Source organism: Amphiprion ocellaris, chromosome 23 (genome assembly GCF_022539595.1).
Source record: "Amphiprion ocellaris isolate individual 3 ecotype Okinawa chromosome 23, ASM2253959v1, whole genome shotgun sequence".
Taxonomy (NCBI): domain Eukaryota; kingdom Metazoa; phylum Chordata; class Actinopteri; family Pomacentridae; genus Amphiprion; species Amphiprion ocellaris.
The window spans coordinates 6557279-6577734 of NC_072788.1; the positions used below are offsets into that span (position 1 = coordinate 6557279).

The 20456-nt window shown below is 39.1% G+C and overlaps 1 protein-coding gene across 1 annotated transcript in view; it reads left to right on the forward strand.

The window, feature by feature from the left end:
• dnah2 (dynein, axonemal, heavy chain 2) overlaps positions 1-20456 on the forward strand; it is a 72497-nt gene that overhangs the window by 45611 nt on the left and 6430 nt on the right. Inside the window, exons 58-84 of the mRNA XM_035950287.2 lie at positions 209-348; positions 1608-1740; positions 2258-2397; positions 2672-2882; positions 3015-3131; positions 3514-3655; positions 4332-4501; positions 4620-4736; positions 4860-5024; positions 6158-6280; positions 6486-6634; positions 6814-6880; positions 7242-7392; positions 7510-7658; positions 9172-9305; positions 10275-10419; positions 10715-10914; positions 11236-11362; positions 11618-11804; positions 12460-12608; positions 12834-13017; positions 13225-13415; positions 13558-13749; positions 14269-14453; positions 15531-15765; positions 17732-17883; positions 18757-18871. Coding sequence (XP_035806180.2) covers positions 209-348; positions 1608-1740; positions 2258-2397; positions 2672-2882; positions 3015-3131; positions 3514-3655; positions 4332-4501; positions 4620-4736; positions 4860-5024; positions 6158-6280; positions 6486-6634; positions 6814-6880; positions 7242-7392; positions 7510-7658; positions 9172-9305; positions 10275-10419; positions 10715-10914; positions 11236-11362; positions 11618-11804; positions 12460-12608; positions 12834-13017; positions 13225-13415; positions 13558-13749; positions 14269-14453; positions 15531-15765; positions 17732-17883; positions 18757-18871 — 4170 coding nt within the window. The remainder of the gene's footprint in view (positions 1-208; positions 349-1607; positions 1741-2257; positions 2398-2671; positions 2883-3014; positions 3132-3513; positions 3656-4331; positions 4502-4619; positions 4737-4859; positions 5025-6157; positions 6281-6485; positions 6635-6813; positions 6881-7241; positions 7393-7509; positions 7659-9171; positions 9306-10274; positions 10420-10714; positions 10915-11235; positions 11363-11617; positions 11805-12459; positions 12609-12833; positions 13018-13224; positions 13416-13557; positions 13750-14268; positions 14454-15530; positions 15766-17731; positions 17884-18756; positions 18872-20456) is intronic.

Below are 20456 nucleotides of genomic sequence, written 5' to 3' on the forward strand. Positions count from 1 at the left end.
TATCTGGATGCTCTATTTTTTTTGTTAGTTTTTTTTTTCCACTTCATTTTAATTATTAAAATTTACCACAGAATATCAAGTTTATGTTTTATTGGTCGGTATACCACTGATCATGTGTGACAATCAAATGTTTGCTTCAAATATGTTGAAAAGTCAAAAATTTCCATCAGATGTTCTTATTTTTTATCTTTTCTGTGTCTCCCTGTAGATATGCAATGCTCTGTCGGAGTCGGCCAGGAAAGACAAGGTGGTGGAGACGCCTGACTCATTGTTCAGCTACCTGATTGAGCGAGTCAGAAACAACCTGCACGTAGTTCTCTGTATGAGCCCAGTGGGAGAAGCCTTCAGGTAGAGTCCATGTACTGTAATTTATCTTGGTTGAAAATATGTTCCCACTATCTGTTTTCTCTCCTGTCCTTGAGAATCCTGGTCGCTCTTGTTTCTGATGCACAACTTTATGTAAATTAACAAAATGTGAATAGAATTTACTCCTGAAGACCTGCAAAACTTAAGTAACTTTACTCCTGCAGCTGAAGATACACTGCAGCCCTAACAGCAAATAATTATATTAAAAAAGGAATTCTCATATAGTTTTAGAGACATTGTATTTAGCCCACATGTAAATACTAGCATATACAGTAGTGTCTTTTATAGCATCAATTGCTTGGTCTCTTCTTCTGAAGAATTTTAATGTAGTGTAGTACAAACAGATTGAAAAAAATGGGAAATTAAGCACTGTAATTCCATGCAGTAAGGGTCCAGGTGGCAGTGAATCATATTTGACATTCAGGTCTTCCCCTTTATGTATTTTTCTAACAAGACTGATTTTTGATATTGAACAAATAAGGGATGAGAAGGCGCGAATGTTCATGGTTGTTGTTTTGTTCTTGATCTGTACCAGCTGATACAACCAAAGCACCTCTGTGTTCCTAGCGTAATCAAAGACACAGTGTCCGCTTCTCTTTGAAATTAAATTTTAATCATAGAGGGTGTTTAAATAATGAAATTTAATTGTATTGTTGGTCTTGTACAGCATGACTATTCCCTACAGTGCATCTTTTTACATCCTTGAGGTTCTAGTGGGAACAGTGAGTCATCTTGAGCAGAGAAGGTTTAGTGATCTGAATGATTGTGCAGCAAGAACCTGAGGCTTGCTGTAATTCTACAAACGTTTGTGTCATTTTGCCTAAAGCCTGACAGTGATATTTACATGTTCATTTCATGATACTAATATGACAAGACAGCCTTTGCAGCAAATAACAGCTTTACTAAGAATAATGAAACATTTTAATTTTAAGATGTTCCTTAACACAATTTTCAAAGAAGAAGATTTCCGTATTTAGTACATTGTTTTATAACTAAAGCAGAACAATAATAATAAATAAAAAACAACAACTTTGCAGGTGCCCAGTGTCCGTGCCCTGAAAATGTAACTGTACAACTTAACAATAAAATTACAAAGATTTTAAAGGCTTATGTCAATATTTTTTTCTTTACCATCTTCCAAACATGTTTTCAACCATTTACAGACCCTGTGTTCACTGGCCTATAACGCATATCTACCAATTAGATCTAAATAAAATCCATAAATTGCTCTTTGCCAACAGAAAGCGCATCCTCCAGTACCCAGCGCTTGTCAACTGCACCACCATTGACTGGTTCTGTGAATGGCCCAGAGATGCCCTGCTGGAGGTAGCTGAGAGGTATTTGGATGGACTTGACCTGGGCTCCTTAGAGGGGGTGAGACATTCACACACAGACACACACATTTTTACATGTTGGCATTTGAATACACACTGTTGAACATTTACTCATGGTATTCATGCCAGCCTTTGAACTCGAAAGAAACATGGCATTGGGTGATTGATGAAATTCCATCTGACATCTGAACATACGGAATAGGGACAGATTTATCAATGTTATGTACCTTAAATTACAGAGATTATTCAGGCTGTATTTTCTAATTCTGCTGGAGAGCACTGATCTTACTTGGTAATGCATCAGTGTAATTTAAAATGTGAATAATGAGTTAATTTAAAATTAGTACAGAGCAAGTCTTTCAAAAAAGTTTAGTAGTACTGCATAAAAACTCTTGTGAAAAGTTCCCAGTTTAGAAAAATGAAAAACTATCATTTTAACTGCAAACTGGCCCAAACCCCACTTTGACACCTATCAGTCCCCTCATCAAATGCTGAATAGATTGACTCTTGTCTGAATGTCAGGGTGCCCTTTTTACATAAGCTGCATGATGTTGTAGATCCAGACAAAGGTTGCCAGTATCTTTGTGACCACACACCAGTCAGTGGAACAAGTGTCCCAGAGGATGAAGTTGGAGCTGAAGAGACATAATTATGTGACGCCCACCAACTACCTGGAGCTGGTGTCTGGATACAAAAAGTAAGCACCTTGTAGTCTCAGCTTCACTTATTCTTTTATTTCTCAATTTTTTACACCACCTTCAAATGTTTTATATGTGTATTAGAGACACATTGATAAAAAGAAACTTGACTGATTCTGTTTTTGAGTGCAAGCGTGCACACTGTATTCATAAAATATCAACATCTACATCATCAGAATAGAGACAAACTAGAATTAGCAGGATCATAATTAACCATTTCCGTTACAATCAGCTTGTCAGTCATTTGATTGCTTAATGTTTGTGTATATCCAGGCTGTTGGCAGAGAAACGCAGTGAGTTGGGGGAGCAGGTGAGCAAGCTGCGTAACGGCCTTTTCAAAATCAGTGACACTCGGGAGAAAGTGGAGGTCATGTCCGTAGAGCTGGAGGAGGCCAAAAAGCAGGTGGCTGAGTTCCAGAAACAGTGTGACGAATGCTTGTCCGTCGTTGTACAACAAAAGATAGAGGCCGACAAGCAGCAGAGGGTAAGTGCCTTCAATACATACATGCACAGAATTGACTAAATGCTAATTTGTATGCTTCACATCTGGAAGTTGACTAATATCAAAGAGATGTAATAATCAGTGACAGATTGGTGCATATTTGTCTGTCCTCAGATGGTGAGCGCTAATAGTGAGAAAATTAAGTCAGAAGAGTTACTGTGTAAAACTATGGCTGACAATGCGCAGAGAGACCTGGACGAGGCTCTACCTGCCCTGGAAGAGGCTATGAAGGTACATCTTTCCCCTGCTAACTGTTCTAACTCTAGATTTCCTCTAACTGCATGTGCTCACTTTGCTCATTATTGCATCTGATTGATTTGTTTTCTTGATAATTGCTGATTAATAATACTTGACCCTTTTAGGGCTGGGCCCGAATATCGGAATATCAGAATACTCGGTCGTGACGGTGGTATCCGAATATTTATTTTGAGATCCAAATATTCGGATTCCACCCCAAACCCTCAACCCCACCCCTCCCACCCCCCGTCGGATGATGTCGCGCGATCAACATTCGCCTCGTCAATACCGACATTACAATATGAACCCATCCTAATATTCACTCGTTATACATGACTAACTCACACACTCTCTATTCCTGTTTTTTTGCACGTAGGCTTTGGAGTCTCTGAATAAGAAGGACATGACAGAGATCAAGTCATACGGCCATCCTCCAGCACTGGTGGAGACAGTGATGCACGCTGTTATGACTCTTCTGGGCAAAGAGCCCTCCTGGCCAGAGGCCAAAAGACAGCTGGGTGAGAGACAGCAACAGTGCACAGTTAAACAATGGATGGATGGAGTATGGCAAAGAAACAAAGTCTTTTGGATACTGAAGTATTCTGAAAATAGATTTTGTACAGTTACATCTAAGAAAGGAGACTGCAGATAAAACATTGGGTCAGCTGTGTCTTTGGCCCTAGAAGTGCTTTGTGGAATTGGCACGATTACAATCCAGTATGTAAATGCAGACCAGCGACCATTAGACTCTACTGCAGTGATGCAGCTGGTAAAAATAATTTGTTCTCTGTGATCTTTTTCCTTGTTTTGCCATTACAATAACTGATTGTGATTACAGTTAAGTGGACTATAGAGCTATTTACTCTGTAGCAGAAGAACATTAAACAAAAACAAAGGTAGTGAAGGCCAAATTAAACACACCCTTCAGACATACAAAAACTGATGTAAGATATGTCAAATAGAATTTATCAAATAAATAATTTCAAAACATTTATATCCCAAAAGGGTCATTTGCTACAAAACAGGGAAAATTAAAACGAGTAACTAGTATTTTATTACTATTAGAATTTATGTAGTGTTATCTTTAGACAGATCTTTAACCACTTAGTTAGGTAAAAGGTGTATTTTTGATGGCGCATATGAATATGAAATGAACGGATTCTGGTGTATCGAACCTTGCAATGTTTCTGGCAGGTGAGGCCAACTTCATCAAAACCTTGGTTCATTTTGACAAGGATAATATATCAGACAGTGTTTTGAGGAAGATCGGCAACTACTGCAGACAACCAGACTTCCAGCCTGAGATCATTGGCAAAGTATCGCTCGCTGCCAAGTCCCTCTGCATGTGGGTCAGAGCCATGGAGGTAGGACGGTGTTTCCTGGCTCCCTACACAATTACACACAATTAAGTGGATTACTGCATAACACCAGGAGGAAGCAATTCCTATTTAATGTTTAAATATGCACATACTATTTGTCCAGGTGTATGGTCGCATCTACAGGGTGGTAGAGCCAAAGCGGGCCCAGCTGAATGCTGCCATGGCCCAGCTAGACGCGAAACAGGCTGCACTGGCTGAGGCCCAGAACAAGCTACGAGAGGTATGAAGCTCAGTGCAGTGTAACCAATGAATGTAACCATAATATTATGGTGAGTCCAATTTACATATGACAGTGTAGTAATACTGTGCTTGTGTGGATGCGTGCGTATGTGTGTGTGACCAGGTAGGGGAGAAATTAGACCTGCTGAAAAAGCAGCATGGCGAGAAGCTGGCAATGAAGGATAGTTTGAGAAAGAAATCAGATGAGATGGAGGTGAAACTGGACCGAGCTGACAAACTGGTGACTGGACTTACTGGAGAGAGAGTCCGCTGGGAGGAAAGAGTTGCGGTAAGCTATACACATGCAGACACACACACACTGGGATGGAAAAACTACTCAATGTATATTCTTGTAGAACATCATCATGTATCTGAATCAACAATACATTCCTCTTCTTTTGGCAAGCGTGACATGCATCCTCAGCCTATAATGTGTAATTATAAATGTACCACTTCCTTTTTCAGGGCAGTCTTGCTAGAAATAATCAAAGTTTCTTTAACAGTATTAAGTAGAGAGCCCTTATTATGCTTTCCTTTAGTGTGTTATGTAGCTTTTATCTTCATTCAAAGGTCTGCATACTTAAAAAACCTAAGATCCACACCAAAGGGAGTTATTTTCTCCCACAGAAAACACTGCTCCTTACTGAAATGACTTGTTTGATATTTTGACTTTTCTTCTGTTACTTAGTTTTGACATATAGCACACTTGCATAATGCCTGCCTAGCAGCTAGTTTGGCACACACTTCAAGACGGTAGAGCAGCTTCACTGTCCACTATTACTTACCCTGTTAAAGCATAGGGTGGAAGAGGTGCTGTAGCAATGTACCATGTGAGAAAATGCCTTTTTTGAACATCAAAACATGTAATCATATTCTAGTAGACTCCAAAAAACAAAATGCTAAACCTGTAGCTGTGCATAATGGTGACTCTTTGTGCTCCATAAATCAAATAAGCAGCCACTTAATATAGGATTAAAAGCAGAATAAAGCCTCACTATAGCAGACAACTCAGAGATGTACTGGGGATGTGAACACCACATTGCTTGCAGCCCCAAACTGGAGCCTGGACAGCTTAGAGAGTGTGTCCTTTCTGACGTGAAGTTTTCCTCCAGTGGATTCAGATACACCAGCATCAACTTCTCTGCTATTCCGGTTTCCATCCTTTGTTTAGTTTTCTCACAATTTATAATGACTTTATCATGGAACTTTTGATTTTGCCTCTTGAAATGTGATGAAGTACAATATTTGGCATAACATTAACTTCTGTAACATAAAATTGAGACATTTTGACAAAAGAGAACAAAGGATGACTTGTTTCTGTAACACTAGTGAATGTACTCAGTTACTTTGGAATCAAACTTGTCATACAGTCACAGACTACCACAGATGTATACTTATGCAGTCTGTGTGTGTTTGTTTCAGGGTCTTGATGAAAACATGGGGTACCTGGTGGGAGACTGTTTGCTTGCAGCGTCTTTTCTATCCTACATGGGACCCTTCCTTTCCACATATAGAGACGAGCTGCTTTCCATCTGGATGAAGGAGGTCAGACACACAAACACACACCACGTAAAATTATATCCTAATATGCCATTCAGGGAAGAGCGATATACTTTTACTGCTTTTGTCTTTTCTAGAAAGTCATCCAGGAAAAGTGTCCTCTTAAAATGTTCAACTTAATGATCAAATCTATAGTCTTATGGTTATATTTCCAGCAAATTCCATGTGTATCTTTTTGTCCTCTCCTCAGGTACTAGACTTAGAGATCCCATGTACACCAGGATTCAGTTTGACAGTTTTTCTGTCCAAGCCGACTGTAGTGAGAGACTGGAATATTCAGGGTTTGCCCTCCGATGCATTCTCTACTGAGAACGGAGTTATAGTGACCCGTGGAAACCGGTCAGTACATGTAGACACAGTTTGTTATTAAAATATTTATTAAGTAATAACAATTGTGGTCTAGCAATTTTTTTTAAATTGAATTTTTATTAGATTTAGATTTGGTTTGCTGTTCTAAGCATGTTTTATGCTGCAAATAGAAGTGGGCTTGATTTATTTCTTCTTCCCTTCTTTTCAAGGTGGCCACTGATGGTGGACCCTCAAGGCCAAGCCATGAAGTGGATCAAGAATATGGAAATGAAGAGGGTGAGGGCTGAGCTATGGGGCTCATAATTTAGATATCTTCAGTACTGTTAGTGAGCTCAACATCATGTTCTGAAAAATAATTCCAACATACGTTGTTGAACTTCAATAGCTTTAGCTGATATGTTTACATAGAATTGTATTTACATCACTAGAATGTGTTTTTAGTTCAGAGTTAAAATTACAACTCCACTTTATCCAGTACTGATCTGATGACAACAGTTGAAAGTCTCATTCAACTGAACTGGATGAATTTAAGCTTTCAGCATATTTCAGAGATATCTGTCTGAATTTCTAAGGTTGTTTGCCTGTGATTGTGTGTAACCTTCTGTGTTTTGTTGTGTCTTACTTGCCACACATGCAGGGACTGAAATTAATTGACTTTCAAATGCCAGATTACCTGCGGGTTCTGGAAATTGCCGTCCAGTTTGGAAATCCTGTTTTGCTACAGAATGTCCTGGAGGTCTTGGACCCTTCTCTCAACCCAATTCTCAACAAGTCTCTGACACGAATAGGTCTGACACATGCATGCATGAACAAATTAACAATCTTAAATGCCAGCTGTTATGGTTTTCTGAATTTGAGTGGGTTCCTGACTCCATATGGGTCTGCATTTGTGTGCAATTCTCCAGGTGGCAGGCTGCTGTTGAAGCTGGGTGATAAGGAAGTGGAATATAATCCAGAATTCCGGTTCTACATCACCACCAAGCTGTCAAACCCTCACTACCCACCAGAGATTTCTTCTAAGACCACCATAGTCAACTTTGCTGTCAAAGAACAGGTGTGCATGCTCGGCTCAATGTCATCATTGAGTATTTGTCTATGCTTAATTGTGTGCACATGCAGTCTGAGAGGATGCGCTACTGCCTAAAATTACAGAGCTGGGAGGGTTACTTTATTGTCTCTTCAACAATGTCGTCAGTAATCCAATGCAGGTATCACAATTTGCAGTAATATAAGCAATAAAAAAAACTTGATTGTTTTTCTTCACTGTGGAATTGCCTCAGTACTAAATATTCAAACACCGTTAAAGAAACATCAGTAAGATAACTTTTGGTTAAGTGTATTTAGTAATGCATCCACCTCTGAGATTCTGAAAAGGTGACAGGAAGAGATATAATGCCTGGACAGGTTGACAGGAGGTGTTATAATGTAATTATTGTCACAATTATCATCTAATAGTAATTTAGTAATTTATATTGAAGGTAGTTTGGGTAAACTCACACTTTAAAAATCCCGGTAGAAGACGTCATTCTTTTTTTTTTTCTTTTTTTTTCCCATGAGAGGAAAAGTTTATCTATGAATTGTCATGGTTAAATATTACTCACAATCAGTAATTAACAATAATCAACCCAAATCTGCCCATGGTGTAGCCAACAACATCTTTTTATTACTTAATATATTGTTTTATGCATGCTGAAAAATAATGTGTAATTTATATATGTATAATTTATATAACTACAAAAAACTGTTACTAAGTTACTAGTTTCAATGTTTTGGTATGTATGTAATTAGAGAGGTTTCATTGTATGTGGGAAACATCCAAACACACAATAACGTCACTACTGTAATAACTGTCCTGCTGTGAGACTGTAAAATGACAGAAAAATATTCCTGACTTTAGTAAACAAACAGATATGACATTGTAGAGCAAAGTGAATGAGGCAAACTCACAATGAAGGAGTTTCACAAAGTATAATGATAATAGAAACTTACAGCATTGTAGATTTAACTGTAGTACCTGCTTACCTTTTACAGTTTAATACTGCAGTATCCCAAGGAGGCAGGCGCTTCCATGTTGGCAAGCAAATTTAGCTTGTAAAGGAGCACTGTGATAAAGATTTCTGTGAGGCCTGTTAGGCCTGTTGACCTCAGGCAAGCAGACAAGTATTAACTGAAGCTGGGTTAAACTGGGAAAGTGTTCCTCAATCCCAGTGACCATCTGATGTATATTTTTGCTGCTTTTTCATATTTCCGAATGACAACAGAAGTGACTGAAAAGAGGAAATGGGTTTAAAAGAATCCTAATCCTTTAAAATTGACAGTGATTGGATGTGTCCCTACATCATATCATATTGTACTTTAGCCTATTTAAAAAATGAATTTTGACATTGTAACTCTACTAATAATTCTCCATTTTTGCTAAATATATTGGTAGCCTGATTAAGTCTTTTCTTTCTATAATTTAACAGATAATACTTACCTTTTCTTTGTTTCCAAATTGTGTAAAGCTATGTTGTGTGCTCCAAACCTGTTAAATTGCCTATTTGTCTGTTGGATTTGTGTGTGTGCAGGGTCTGGAAGCCCAGCTACTGGGACTTGTGGTGCGTAAAGAGCGTCCAAAACTAGAAGAGCAGAAGGACTCTTTGGTGATCAGCATTGCTTCTGGCAAGAGAAGCTTGCAGGACCTGGAGGATGAGATCCTCAGGTTGTCTGATTGCTCCAGTGTCCTCTTCAACTGATATTTTCTTTATTGTGAACAACATGTAGTTTAAGTGATTGATCCAGGTTTTATATTATTAGTAGTACTAATAGCAGCTGTACCATTAGTAGCATTTTCTATCATCCTAGTGGTACTAATTGCATTTAAAGTTGCAATAGTAATAGTAACAGGAGCTAAAAAAAACACTGATGAAAGTCAGGTTTAATTAGAGGAACCCAAAGACCCAAAATAATTTTAAAATGCCTTCTTTTAAGTGACAATTACTGTTAGTTACTTATGTTTCTCAGCAATAAGTACGTTGCAGAGAAGCCACCAATTAATACCCTACCCAGCATTACATTTCATCTACCAGCTATATAGTAATGTGTTAAAGACCTTAAATTGTATATGACTACATTATTTAAGATAACCATGCAAGAGACAAATTTGAGCAACTCCTGACAATGATAATCTCATAGTTGTGACGCAGGAGCAGATTGTATTAAAGGCTAATCAACAGCATAGTAACAGAGCAACTGAGCTGATCATCACAGCTTCTCTTTACATTACAACCACACATGTTTTGTCTTTTTAGCTTTTGATAGCATTCTTTTGTTCGGAAGTCCTCTGACAAGTTATTTTTTTCAAGCGGTCCTTAATGAAACTAGTATGTTTAAAGTCTCACGGTTTTCTTTTTATTACAAATGTAAATATTTTCATTGAAAGAGCACGTAACACTTTTAACCTGTGATTGAATGCAGGTTTTTTTTTTTCAAGAATTCTAAAAAGGATTTTGTAATTATGGATTTTTATTATTACTGTCTAGTGTATTAACAAACTGTTACACATTTTAATTTTGCCTGTGTGTTAAACTTTGCATTTGTGTTAAACTTTGTCAGTTATGCATTGTAGGCAGTGTGTTTTTGGATTTATCTATATAGACTTTTTGTTGTTGGTGGTTGTTTTCTCTACCAGACTGTTAAATGAGGCGACGGGCTCACTGCTGGATGATGTGCAGCTGGTAAACACCCTGCAGACATCAAAAGTGACAGCCAATGAAGTGTCAGAGCAGCTGGAGAGCAGTGAACAGACCGAGCTCAAGATCGACTCTGCGAGAGAGGTCAGGTGGTGGGATGAAAGGGCAAAGGAGATGTGCTGCTTTTCACTGGGTCTTATGATTCATTGAATCCATTTATAACATCCATTTGCTACGATTTTTGATGAATAAATAAGTGGTATTAAATGAAAATTAACATGATAAGATAGATAAGAATTAAGAATTTTTCAAACAGGTTCCCTAGCATCAGACTCTACTTACTCAATGTTATAAGGCTGTTTAGAATTCATTTAGAATTGTGATTCACATAAGGAAATAGTCTACAACTTAAGGGGTTAAAATGTTCTCTCTTACACAGGCGTACCGCTCATGTGCCCAACGAGCCTCCATCCTCTTCTTCATTCTAAACGACATGAGCCACATTAACTCCATGTACCAGTTCTCTCTGGATTCCTACATTAACCTTTTCAACCACAGTATACAAAAGAGCAAGCGCAGCCCCAAACTGGAAGAAAGGATTGCTAACCTAAATGACTACCACACATACGCAGTGTACAGGTAAGCAAATGTTCACCTTTTCTTAAACTGCTGCAGATCAACATTTCCACTCATTAAAAAAAAATGACAAAGAGCTCGTGAGGGTTTATGGTATATCACGGAGATTTCAGAATGGAAGGTGTAGTTTATATATCCACATTTTCTGTAGGCTGATAAAACTATACACATCTTTGTTTTTGATACAGATGTTATGCCATAACTTAGCAATGTCAATATATCACATGAATTGTATGTTTTTTGATATAATCAATCAGAAACTAACACTTTGTGAAGTTTTTTGTAGCTAACTCAGCATGTCTCTAACTGTGTTGTCCTTTGCAGGTACATGTGTCGGGGTCTGTTTGAGGCTCACAAGCTGCTCTTCAGCTTCCAGATGTGTGTCAAAATCCTGGAGGTGGCTGGCATACTCAACATGGATGAGTACAACTTCTTCCTTAGAGGAGGACTTGTAAGAAATACAGAACATACACAAACATCATGTTATTGCCTTGTTCAGTTTAAGACATTCCAGCAGGTCAAACCTATATTTTCAATAGTTAGGAACATTATCAATCATTGTGACGTTTCTACACAAGTAAATTTCCTAATATCCCAGGGACATGTCTGATACTGTGTGACAGATGTGTGAGATGTTTGGTGTATGTATTGATAGATTAATAGAAGAAAAGTTTGACTAGTGATTAATTAATGGGTGTTTTTCTAGGTACTTGATAAACAGGGTCAGATGGCTAACCCATGCACCAGCTGGTTGGCAGACTCTTGCTGGGACAACATCACAGAGCTGAATAAGTTGCCCAACTTCCATGGCATCGTGGAGTCCTTTGAACAACATTCTCACTTCTGGAACCGTTGGTTCACCAGCTCAGAGCCAGAGAATGCCTCTCTGCCAGGTCTGTATGTGTTGTAGGAGGCAGGTTTTTCTTTTTTCTTTGATACTGTATTACTGAAGGAAATTCCGCCCACGAAGAACAATGAAACTGAAGTGTACTCTCTTGAGAGGCTGGGAGTATTGCTGTGCAAGAAAGACAGCTCGTTCACGATGCTGTGAAGCACCGTTTTTACACTGGTCGTTTGGAACAACATATCAGTACCTTTAAACACTCTTCTGCTGTCTGCCTAATGGTGAATATGCGTCCTCTGCTCGGCTTTTTCTAACCTAATTGTTTGTTGTTGGAAGAATTATTGGAAGAGATAGAAGAGAGCAAGAGAGAGTGTGAGAGTTAGTATGTGTGTATCTGGATGTCTTTTATTGGTAAATTTCATTAGTAGAAATTAGATTTGACAAACTCTGGCTCTGTTTGAATATGATAGCAGGCAGATTTTGCCACAGTCCTCACTTAGGCTGCTGAGGTTTTCTTAAATTTCTGTTAGCCTTTCCCCTCATTATTTCATTTATCCACTACCCTTTTTCGCTTCATTTTTTAAAAATTCAACTCTTAATAATCCATGTTGGTGTAATCTTACATCTCTGTCCTCATTTCCAAACTGCCCTCCTTCACCCTTGGATTCCCAACTTTACCTTTCCTCTCTGTTTTTCTCTTCTAGGTGATTGGCAGAGGAAGTGTAATACATTCCAGAAGATGCTGATAGTGCGCTCTCTGCGTCAGGACCGTGTTTCTTTCTGCGTTACCTCCTTCATTGTTAACCACCTGGGTGCTCCCTTTGTGGAGCCTCCTGTTCTCGACATGAAGGCTGTGAGTGTCAGCTGTAATCTTTTTAGTCCCTGTTGTCTTTTTTTAATCTCTATTATTAGTTTTGAAGGTTTAAATGCCAATAATATCATGTGTGTAATTGTATTTGATTCTATCTCATTTAAAAATGTCACAAAATCCCATCACAGAGTCCTTTTTATGCGTCAAACAAGTTACTTTTAATTTTTTTTACTCTCTCTGACTGTTGTCCATCTGTCTTCTCCCCAGGTTGTAGAGGAATCTACCAGCAGTACTCCTCTGATCTTTGTCCTGTCTCCTGGAGTGGACCCTGCAGGTGCCCTGCTGCAACTGGCTGAGGCTTCTGATATGAGCAAGCACTTCTTTGCTCTTTCTCTGGGCCAGGGACAGGCCCCCATTGCCAAGAGCATGATAGAAGAGGGCGTCAAGAACGGTACGAGACCCACTACTTCTTTGTTTTTTTTTCCGCTCTTCTGTCTTAAATTTTTTAGTTTGATTTAACGTGTGTTAGGACAAAGTGTTTGAATCATGAATTTTTTCTCTTTCATGGCAACCACAACATTATCTGAATGCTCAAAGCCTTACATACACAGTCTTAGCAAGTTATATCAGCTTTTCTCAGTACTTTTTTTCTTCCCAGGTCATTGGGTGTTCCTTGCCAACTGCCACCTCTCACTTTCATGGATGCCTGAGCTGGACAAGTTGATTAAGCAGCTACAGGTACAGAAGCCCCATACAAACTTCAGACTCTGGCTCAGCTCTTCGCCACACCCCGAATTTCCCATTACCATCCTGCAGGCTGGTGTCAAGATGACCACTGAGCCACCAAAGGTGCATGTGTAAATCAATACTCTTCTTTGTAGTTCTTTTTGTAGATTACATTTTATTTGCCTACCAGTATTCCAGAGTAAGACATACATCCTACATGTAACACCCTCCGTTGTGCTAACTCTGCCCATCCTGTCGTCCTCAGGGAGTTAAAGCCAACATGATGCGTCTGTATCAGCTGGTGACTGAGGCTCAGTTCAACCGCTGCTCAAAACCCGTATTCTACAAGAAGCTCCTCTTCTCCCTCTGCTTTTTTCACAGCATCCTGTTGGAAAGGAAGAAATTTCTGCAGATGGGCTGGAACATTGTCTATGGCTTCAATGATTCTGACTTCGAGGTCAGTGCCTCATCTGATACAGATAGAAATAGTGGCAGCTGTTAGAAGGCACAGTAAAAACAGAAAGACTAGTCTTTTGTGAACATGTAGTGAAGATGATGATTATATGGCTGAGTATGTGCTGGAAATGTTTTATTGATTAAAATTTCCATGTGCCTGTTGATTTCCTTGACTAGATTTTGACTTAAATTACAGTCAGAAAAGCAATTTCATACCTCAATATTTAGACTAATGAATAATGACAACCTAGTTAGTTTGGTATATTATCCTAACAGCTTATTGCTCCGTATTGCCAGAAAACCATGCCACCACCAACAATCAAGTGCAACATAGCACAATTATAGTTCAATTGCGTGGCGCTGAATCCCTCTACTTGCATTTGTTAACATTTCTTCCTCTCCATTCTGTCTTTGCTGCTTCTGTCTGCTTTCTACAGCAAAGAATTTTCACTTCTCCTTGGTATGTTGCCTTGCATTTCAAAGCCAGTATTTTAAGATCCTCGTCTTGATGCCTCCCTAGGTGAGCGAGAATCTCCTCAGTCTGTATCTCAATGAATACAAGGAGATTCCCTGGGATGCACTAAAGTACCTCATCGCTGGGGTCAACTATGGCGGTCACGTCACAGACGACTTTGACAGACGTCTTCTAACAACATACATCAACGACTACTTCTGTGACGCTGCCGTAAATGAACCTTTCTTCAAGTGAGACACTATGACACACATTTTTTTCTGCTACATTGTAATGTGCTACTACGAATGTAAGTGCTATAATGTCCAAGCATGCCGTTAATAATTTAGGGGTCGGCCATTTAAATATTTTAGTCTCCAAATTTGTGCTGTCAAAGTGAAGCCTTTTTTTATGTGGTGGAGACAAACTGGCTGTGAATTATTGGGAAAGCTCTCCTCTGGTCGTAGAGTGCCAGCACCACCAAGAGGACAGTTAGAATATTACCACTTAATACACATTAACACATCCATGATCTCTTAGGCTTTTTTTTTCTTTTTTTTTTTTTTTTGCTTTATTACTTGCACAAATCCCATGTTCAGTCCCTTCAAATACACTGCTCTTAAAAAAATTCTAAGGGAAATCTCTAAAGTTCAAAGAATAGGCTTTCGTGCACTGCATTATTTCAGTCAGTATGAGTTCTCGGGTAGCTGTTGGCAGCTGTGTAAAGAAACTGCAGTACAATGACAGCACTACCACTTCATTCAGCTGCCTCCAACAGAACATTCGTTTTTTATATCGCCAATACATGAACACTTGAATATGTTTTTGTCCTTTGTATTGTAACGTTTTTGTGTTGCTGCACTTGCATCAATACATCGAATTACATTAGATGAGATGAAAACAATCTGTAAAAAGAAATTTGGTCACGGGCCATTACAATGGTAGGGAATAAAACTGTGGGAATGATGGCTCTAATACTGTATTCTGAAAGTCTTTAAAAGCTGTTTGCCATTAAAATAGTGTGCACATCATAATGAAATAAATGGAATAGAAATGCAGTGTATTTTCTGACAGCATCACAGGTTAGATTCTGTAATTGTATCTTTGTATATTATTAGGTGTACAGATGGCGTAATGTACAGTATGCTCAGAAACAAATTCAAATGGGCTGTTTTAACTACTCTTATTGCCTTTTAACTATGCAGATAAGCCATACCCAAAATATAATGCTCTAATTTGTTATTTCCCTCTACTTTGCTGTTGCTGTATGTTTAAAAATACTTTTATATATGACTCAATTTTTGTTCTGTCAACCCTTTTTCATCTATCAGGTTATCGTGCTTGACCTCCTATTACATCCCCCGTGACGGTCCCCAGTCCTCATACAAGGACTATATCAACATGCTGCCACCTACAGAGCACCCTGAGGTGTTTGGCCAGCACACCAATGCCGACATCGCAAGTCAGATCGCTGAGACCAGAACGCTGTTTGACACCCTGCTCTCCCTGCAGCCCCAGGTCTCCAGCATCACCACCAGGGGAGCCAGGCCCAGTAGAGAAGATAAGGTGTGGGGAAATTGGAGGGCAGAGACGACAAGTAATTTATTGTAGTGCAATGAGTACAACCATACATCATAGTCCAGCAGCATACTGGGCCCTATAGTCATCTCTTTTATAGAGTATGTATAGTTGAACTTGGGGAAAATGGTTTTATCCCCTTAAAATCATATTATCATCACTCTTTGTGAGCTTTAATTTGATACTGCAGTCTGCGCCATGTTGAGAGCATATGCTCAAAAACAATAAACTCGAACAAGAACACAAAGACTGTAATATCCCCCTCTGTACCTCAGCACCATGGCTGCATGATCTGTTAGACACACCACTAAGTATATATTTATGTAATTCTCTGACTTCATTTTTACAAAAGGTTTTCGTAGTTGATTTGATTTAAAACCTTACAGATATCTAATGAAATCCAACCTGTGTCAGTTTTCTCTCTTTTCTTTAAAAAGGCTCAAGGCCTGTAATGGTCACAACATAGAACTAATACTGACATCGTGGTCAGGTTAAATGCGATGAATTAAAAAAGAAATGAAACCAAGCTGCAGAAAGAACAACATGTTTTTACAGCTACATGTTGGTTTGTTTTATGACCTAGTGCATGACGCTGTTTTTGTTTTTGTCTGTTTGATTAATCCTGACCTACGGCATTTGTGGTTGTTTTCATCGCACTAATCATTATGGGTAGTAGGAGTACTGATATATGATTCAGGCGCAGCTGCTGCAGAGTAGCCTGGCACATGGATGGAGTTTCTCTCAGTTTAGGACTGGATGTTATTTATAAAATTCTCTGGCACGGTACATGTAATTTTATATCAACATTGGTATGGTCATACATTTTCTGGAAAATCAATTAAGAAAATTGTTTCACTGAGTTCTGCACTCGCAACTAAATGACTTGCATATTTGGGCAGGTTATCTGTCACCGCGACTTGTCTTTCAAATATATACATACTGGAATCTGTTGGGAATGTCGAGGAGGAACCTGGTGACAAAAACAATCAGCATCTAATTATGACCCACAAGTGTATTTGTCACCTTCCCAGTCCTCAGCAGTTTAACGTTTGGTTTTCATCCTTCTTGTTTGGATGAGGCTTGTGTGTGTGTTAAACATTTTCTTCCACAACAATTTGATCTTCTGCTGATCTTAATCCGTGACCGATAAATGCATTTGGTTTGGTCAGTGGGATTTTAAAACCCTCGTCCGTCTGTATCTTTGTGACAGAACAGTTAATAGTTACAGCTAAAAAAGGCTCTCTTCATGAAGCCACCCAGCATTATATGATAGTTTTTTCCTCCAACAATGCTGAAACAACCATATGGTTACATAACACTGGTTTACCGTCATCAGTGTAATATGATACAGATCTAGGAATCCGTGTTTTATGGTGAACGCTGCTCTGTAAAGTTTTAGGCCTTGCCTCAAAAGGTTCCTTTAAATGCTTCTAACTTCATTCTTTTTGCTACTGTTAGATATTTATACTGACTGCTGTAAATGAAAATGTACCTTTAGTTGCTGATAAAGTGTTCTGTAAGTGCAGGAAAAAAGACAGAGCACTTATTTATATACTAAATAAGGTTTTTGTAACAGCTCCCACATGCTGATCCCACTCAGAGCGAGATTGATTTCATTATTTTAAATCAAATATATATAGAATGTTGTGCATTCAGTCTGTTTTAGCCAGATATTTCTGTTTTGTTTTAAAAGTTAATGGAGTCTTATCTCTTACTCCTTGAAGTAATTGTTTGTTTAAATTCTGTGATAGTGTAATAGTGCAGCTAAATATATGTAGTTTGTCCAACTGATAATGTAATCTTATCATCCAACTCCCTTTTATTATTATTATTTATGGTTGCTAGAGTATAACTGTTTTTTTTCTGGAGTGTGTGTGTATGTGTATTACTGTTAAAATCAAAAGCCTGTGTGAGTCACATCTTCTTTTGTGCAATATTTAATCTGTGTTTTTAGGTATTAGAGATGTTGACAGATCTTCGTAAGAAGATCCCAGCACTGATTGACTATGAAGGCACCAGGTCCCTCGTCCAGGAAAACCCCACACCTCTTAATGTGGTCCTGCTGCAAGAGATCCAGAGATACAACTCTTTGCTGGAAACTATCACGTATGTGTGCGTCTGTCAGCATGTCATCTGGCCAAGAGTCATGTTTGTAGGATACCTTTATGCGTGTGATTACTCTCAAATGTCTCTCAAGTCTGCAAGTGTAATATGACGTTAACACACATCTGACTCACTTTCAGGAGATTCACAGCAGAACAATTACAGTTTCTCATCAGCGAATAATTAGCGAGTCGGGGTGGTGCTGCTCACCCAAGGGCTCTCTCTCTCCTGTTACTTATGCTGCAGCAGGCTGTGTACCAGCTAGAAAAGAGATAATAACCAAGATTAAAAGAGAAGGAAGCAAATGAAAGTAAATTTTTGGCTGATTTGGATCTTGCACAGACACTACTGTATGCCTGAAATGCATTTCTTATGGAGTGACTACTGCTAAACCCAAATATATGGTACAAAAATGAAGTCCTCATCATCAGGCGCCTCAGTGCCGTTATATTACTGTGACAGTAAGCTTAACAGACGCACATCTGTGTCATTGTGTTGTGCATTTTGACATTTTATCGGTGACAATAACCCTACCATGAAGTAAGACTGAAATTGGGTCATGTGCACTGTATTAGATGAAATGCTTTTTCTAAAATCATTTTGATGCAAAAACACTGTTAAAGATAAATAGTTTGAGGAATAGCAAGGAGTTTGGTGCTTAATTGACAAAGCTGAATCAATTGCACAGAGTTGAATATAGTCCCTAATATCATATATTTGCAAAGAAAACCTTATAATTTGCTTGTGTCTCTATGCACATTAAAGTCAATAGACTACTAAACACTGGCAGCTACATTTTGCCATGGATAAGAGTTCATTGCAATTGTAGCCACTGTTGGCACTTGTTTCTGTAACTGTGTGTGTTTGTGTCTGTAGCTTGTCCCTGGTGGAGCTGGAGAAAGGCATCAAAGGCTTAGTGGTGATGTCACCCAGCATGGAGGAGACCTTCAACTGCATGTATGATGCCCGTGTACCGCCGCTGTGGGCGAAGGTATGAACACACATAGAGCACCTGCAGTTATCCACACAATCCTCCGTTACGACTTCTTTTGAGGTCACATCAAATTTGTTAGTATGCTTTACTACCCTAGTTTTCATTTCCTGGTTATCTTCTCTCTACTGCTTGATTTGTAATTTTCTGCTTCTCACTTCTTTTAATATATATCGGTGTACTTAAACATATAAGTGTGAAGCACATATTATCATACTGCCTGGCTGCAGTGTGATAGAGGAGACTCTCCTGAGAGACTACACCTGCTACCCTCTTTTTATCTGACTTCAGAAAGTTGGCAGACACAGACTAGAAGGAAGAAGTGCTGCTAAGATCAATAATATTGAGATAGCTGCTCAGTGGAGAATTGAGTGGACATGAATAATACAAGACAAAAAGGCTGTGCTGAGTCAGGATTAAAATGATAAAAGAATGCTTTGAAAAACATAACAATGCAAGCAAGAACCAAGGTAAACAGTGAAACAAATGTAGCCTTTATTGGTTTGGCTCTTCTCTACAGTATGATCAAGTTCTGACCGAGTGTTTCTGTTTGAGGCTCACGGATAATGTTCCAGTGCTGACAGACTGCTGTGTTTATTTTTTTCTTCCAAATTCCGACTACATTTGCATCTAAGCATCTCTCTGCAACAGCTACAATAGATTTCTGTGCAGCCCCTTAACAGAGGCCATTCAGATGTCCAGTCAGAGTCTTGCATATTGATCTTTGTGACTGTAACGTGATCGACACCAATCTATTGTTCTTCCTTGAGCCAGAAAAAGGCTGCAGGCCTGTCTCTGTGCTCACTCACTGGTCTGTTATTAAAGGTGTATTTATCCATCACTCTGCCTGGCTACACAGACACACACTTGTTCTGGTCTGTCCAACCGCAGACACTCTAACGCACACACTCTGATGGCACTCTGGCAGCATTCCAGCTGTGATTCTGTCCGAATGCTCCATTCTGGCTTCATTATCACTGGACCTCTCTTTACAGTGGGGAGAGAACACAGGGTGCTGTCAGTCTGGGTCAAGGGGCTTGAAAAGATTCTGGCTTACGAGTGTGTGTGTGTGTGTGTGTGTGTGTGTGTGTGAGTGCAGTGTATGAGTCAGTGGTGTGGGTGGATGGGTGTGTGTGTGTGTGTGTGTGTGTGTGTGTGTGTGTGTGTGTATTTGTGAGTGGCTGTTCATCAGGTGGAGCATACCTTGGCCCTCAGTGGCTGAACAAAGCCAGTGTCTGTGGACTAATCGTAGTGTAATAAGCAAAGTAAACCTTTCAAGGCCTGCTCCACTTTCCTAAAAAGACCCTGAGCTCATTGTCCTCTAGCCAGCGGCTTATTACTGCTCAGTGTACTGTATGTGTGTCTGCATGTGTGTGTGTGTGTGTGTGTGTGTGTGTGTGTGTGTGTGTGTGTGTGTGTGCGTGTGTGTGTGCGTGTGTGTGTGTGTGTATTTCCTTTTATAGGAGTATTGGATAATTATTAGAGCTACTGCCTCCAGCTGAGCATATATTCTACTGACGACTTGTAAACACAACAATTCTCCTTTTTCCTTCTATTTCTGGCTTTTACCTATCTCAGTCTTTTC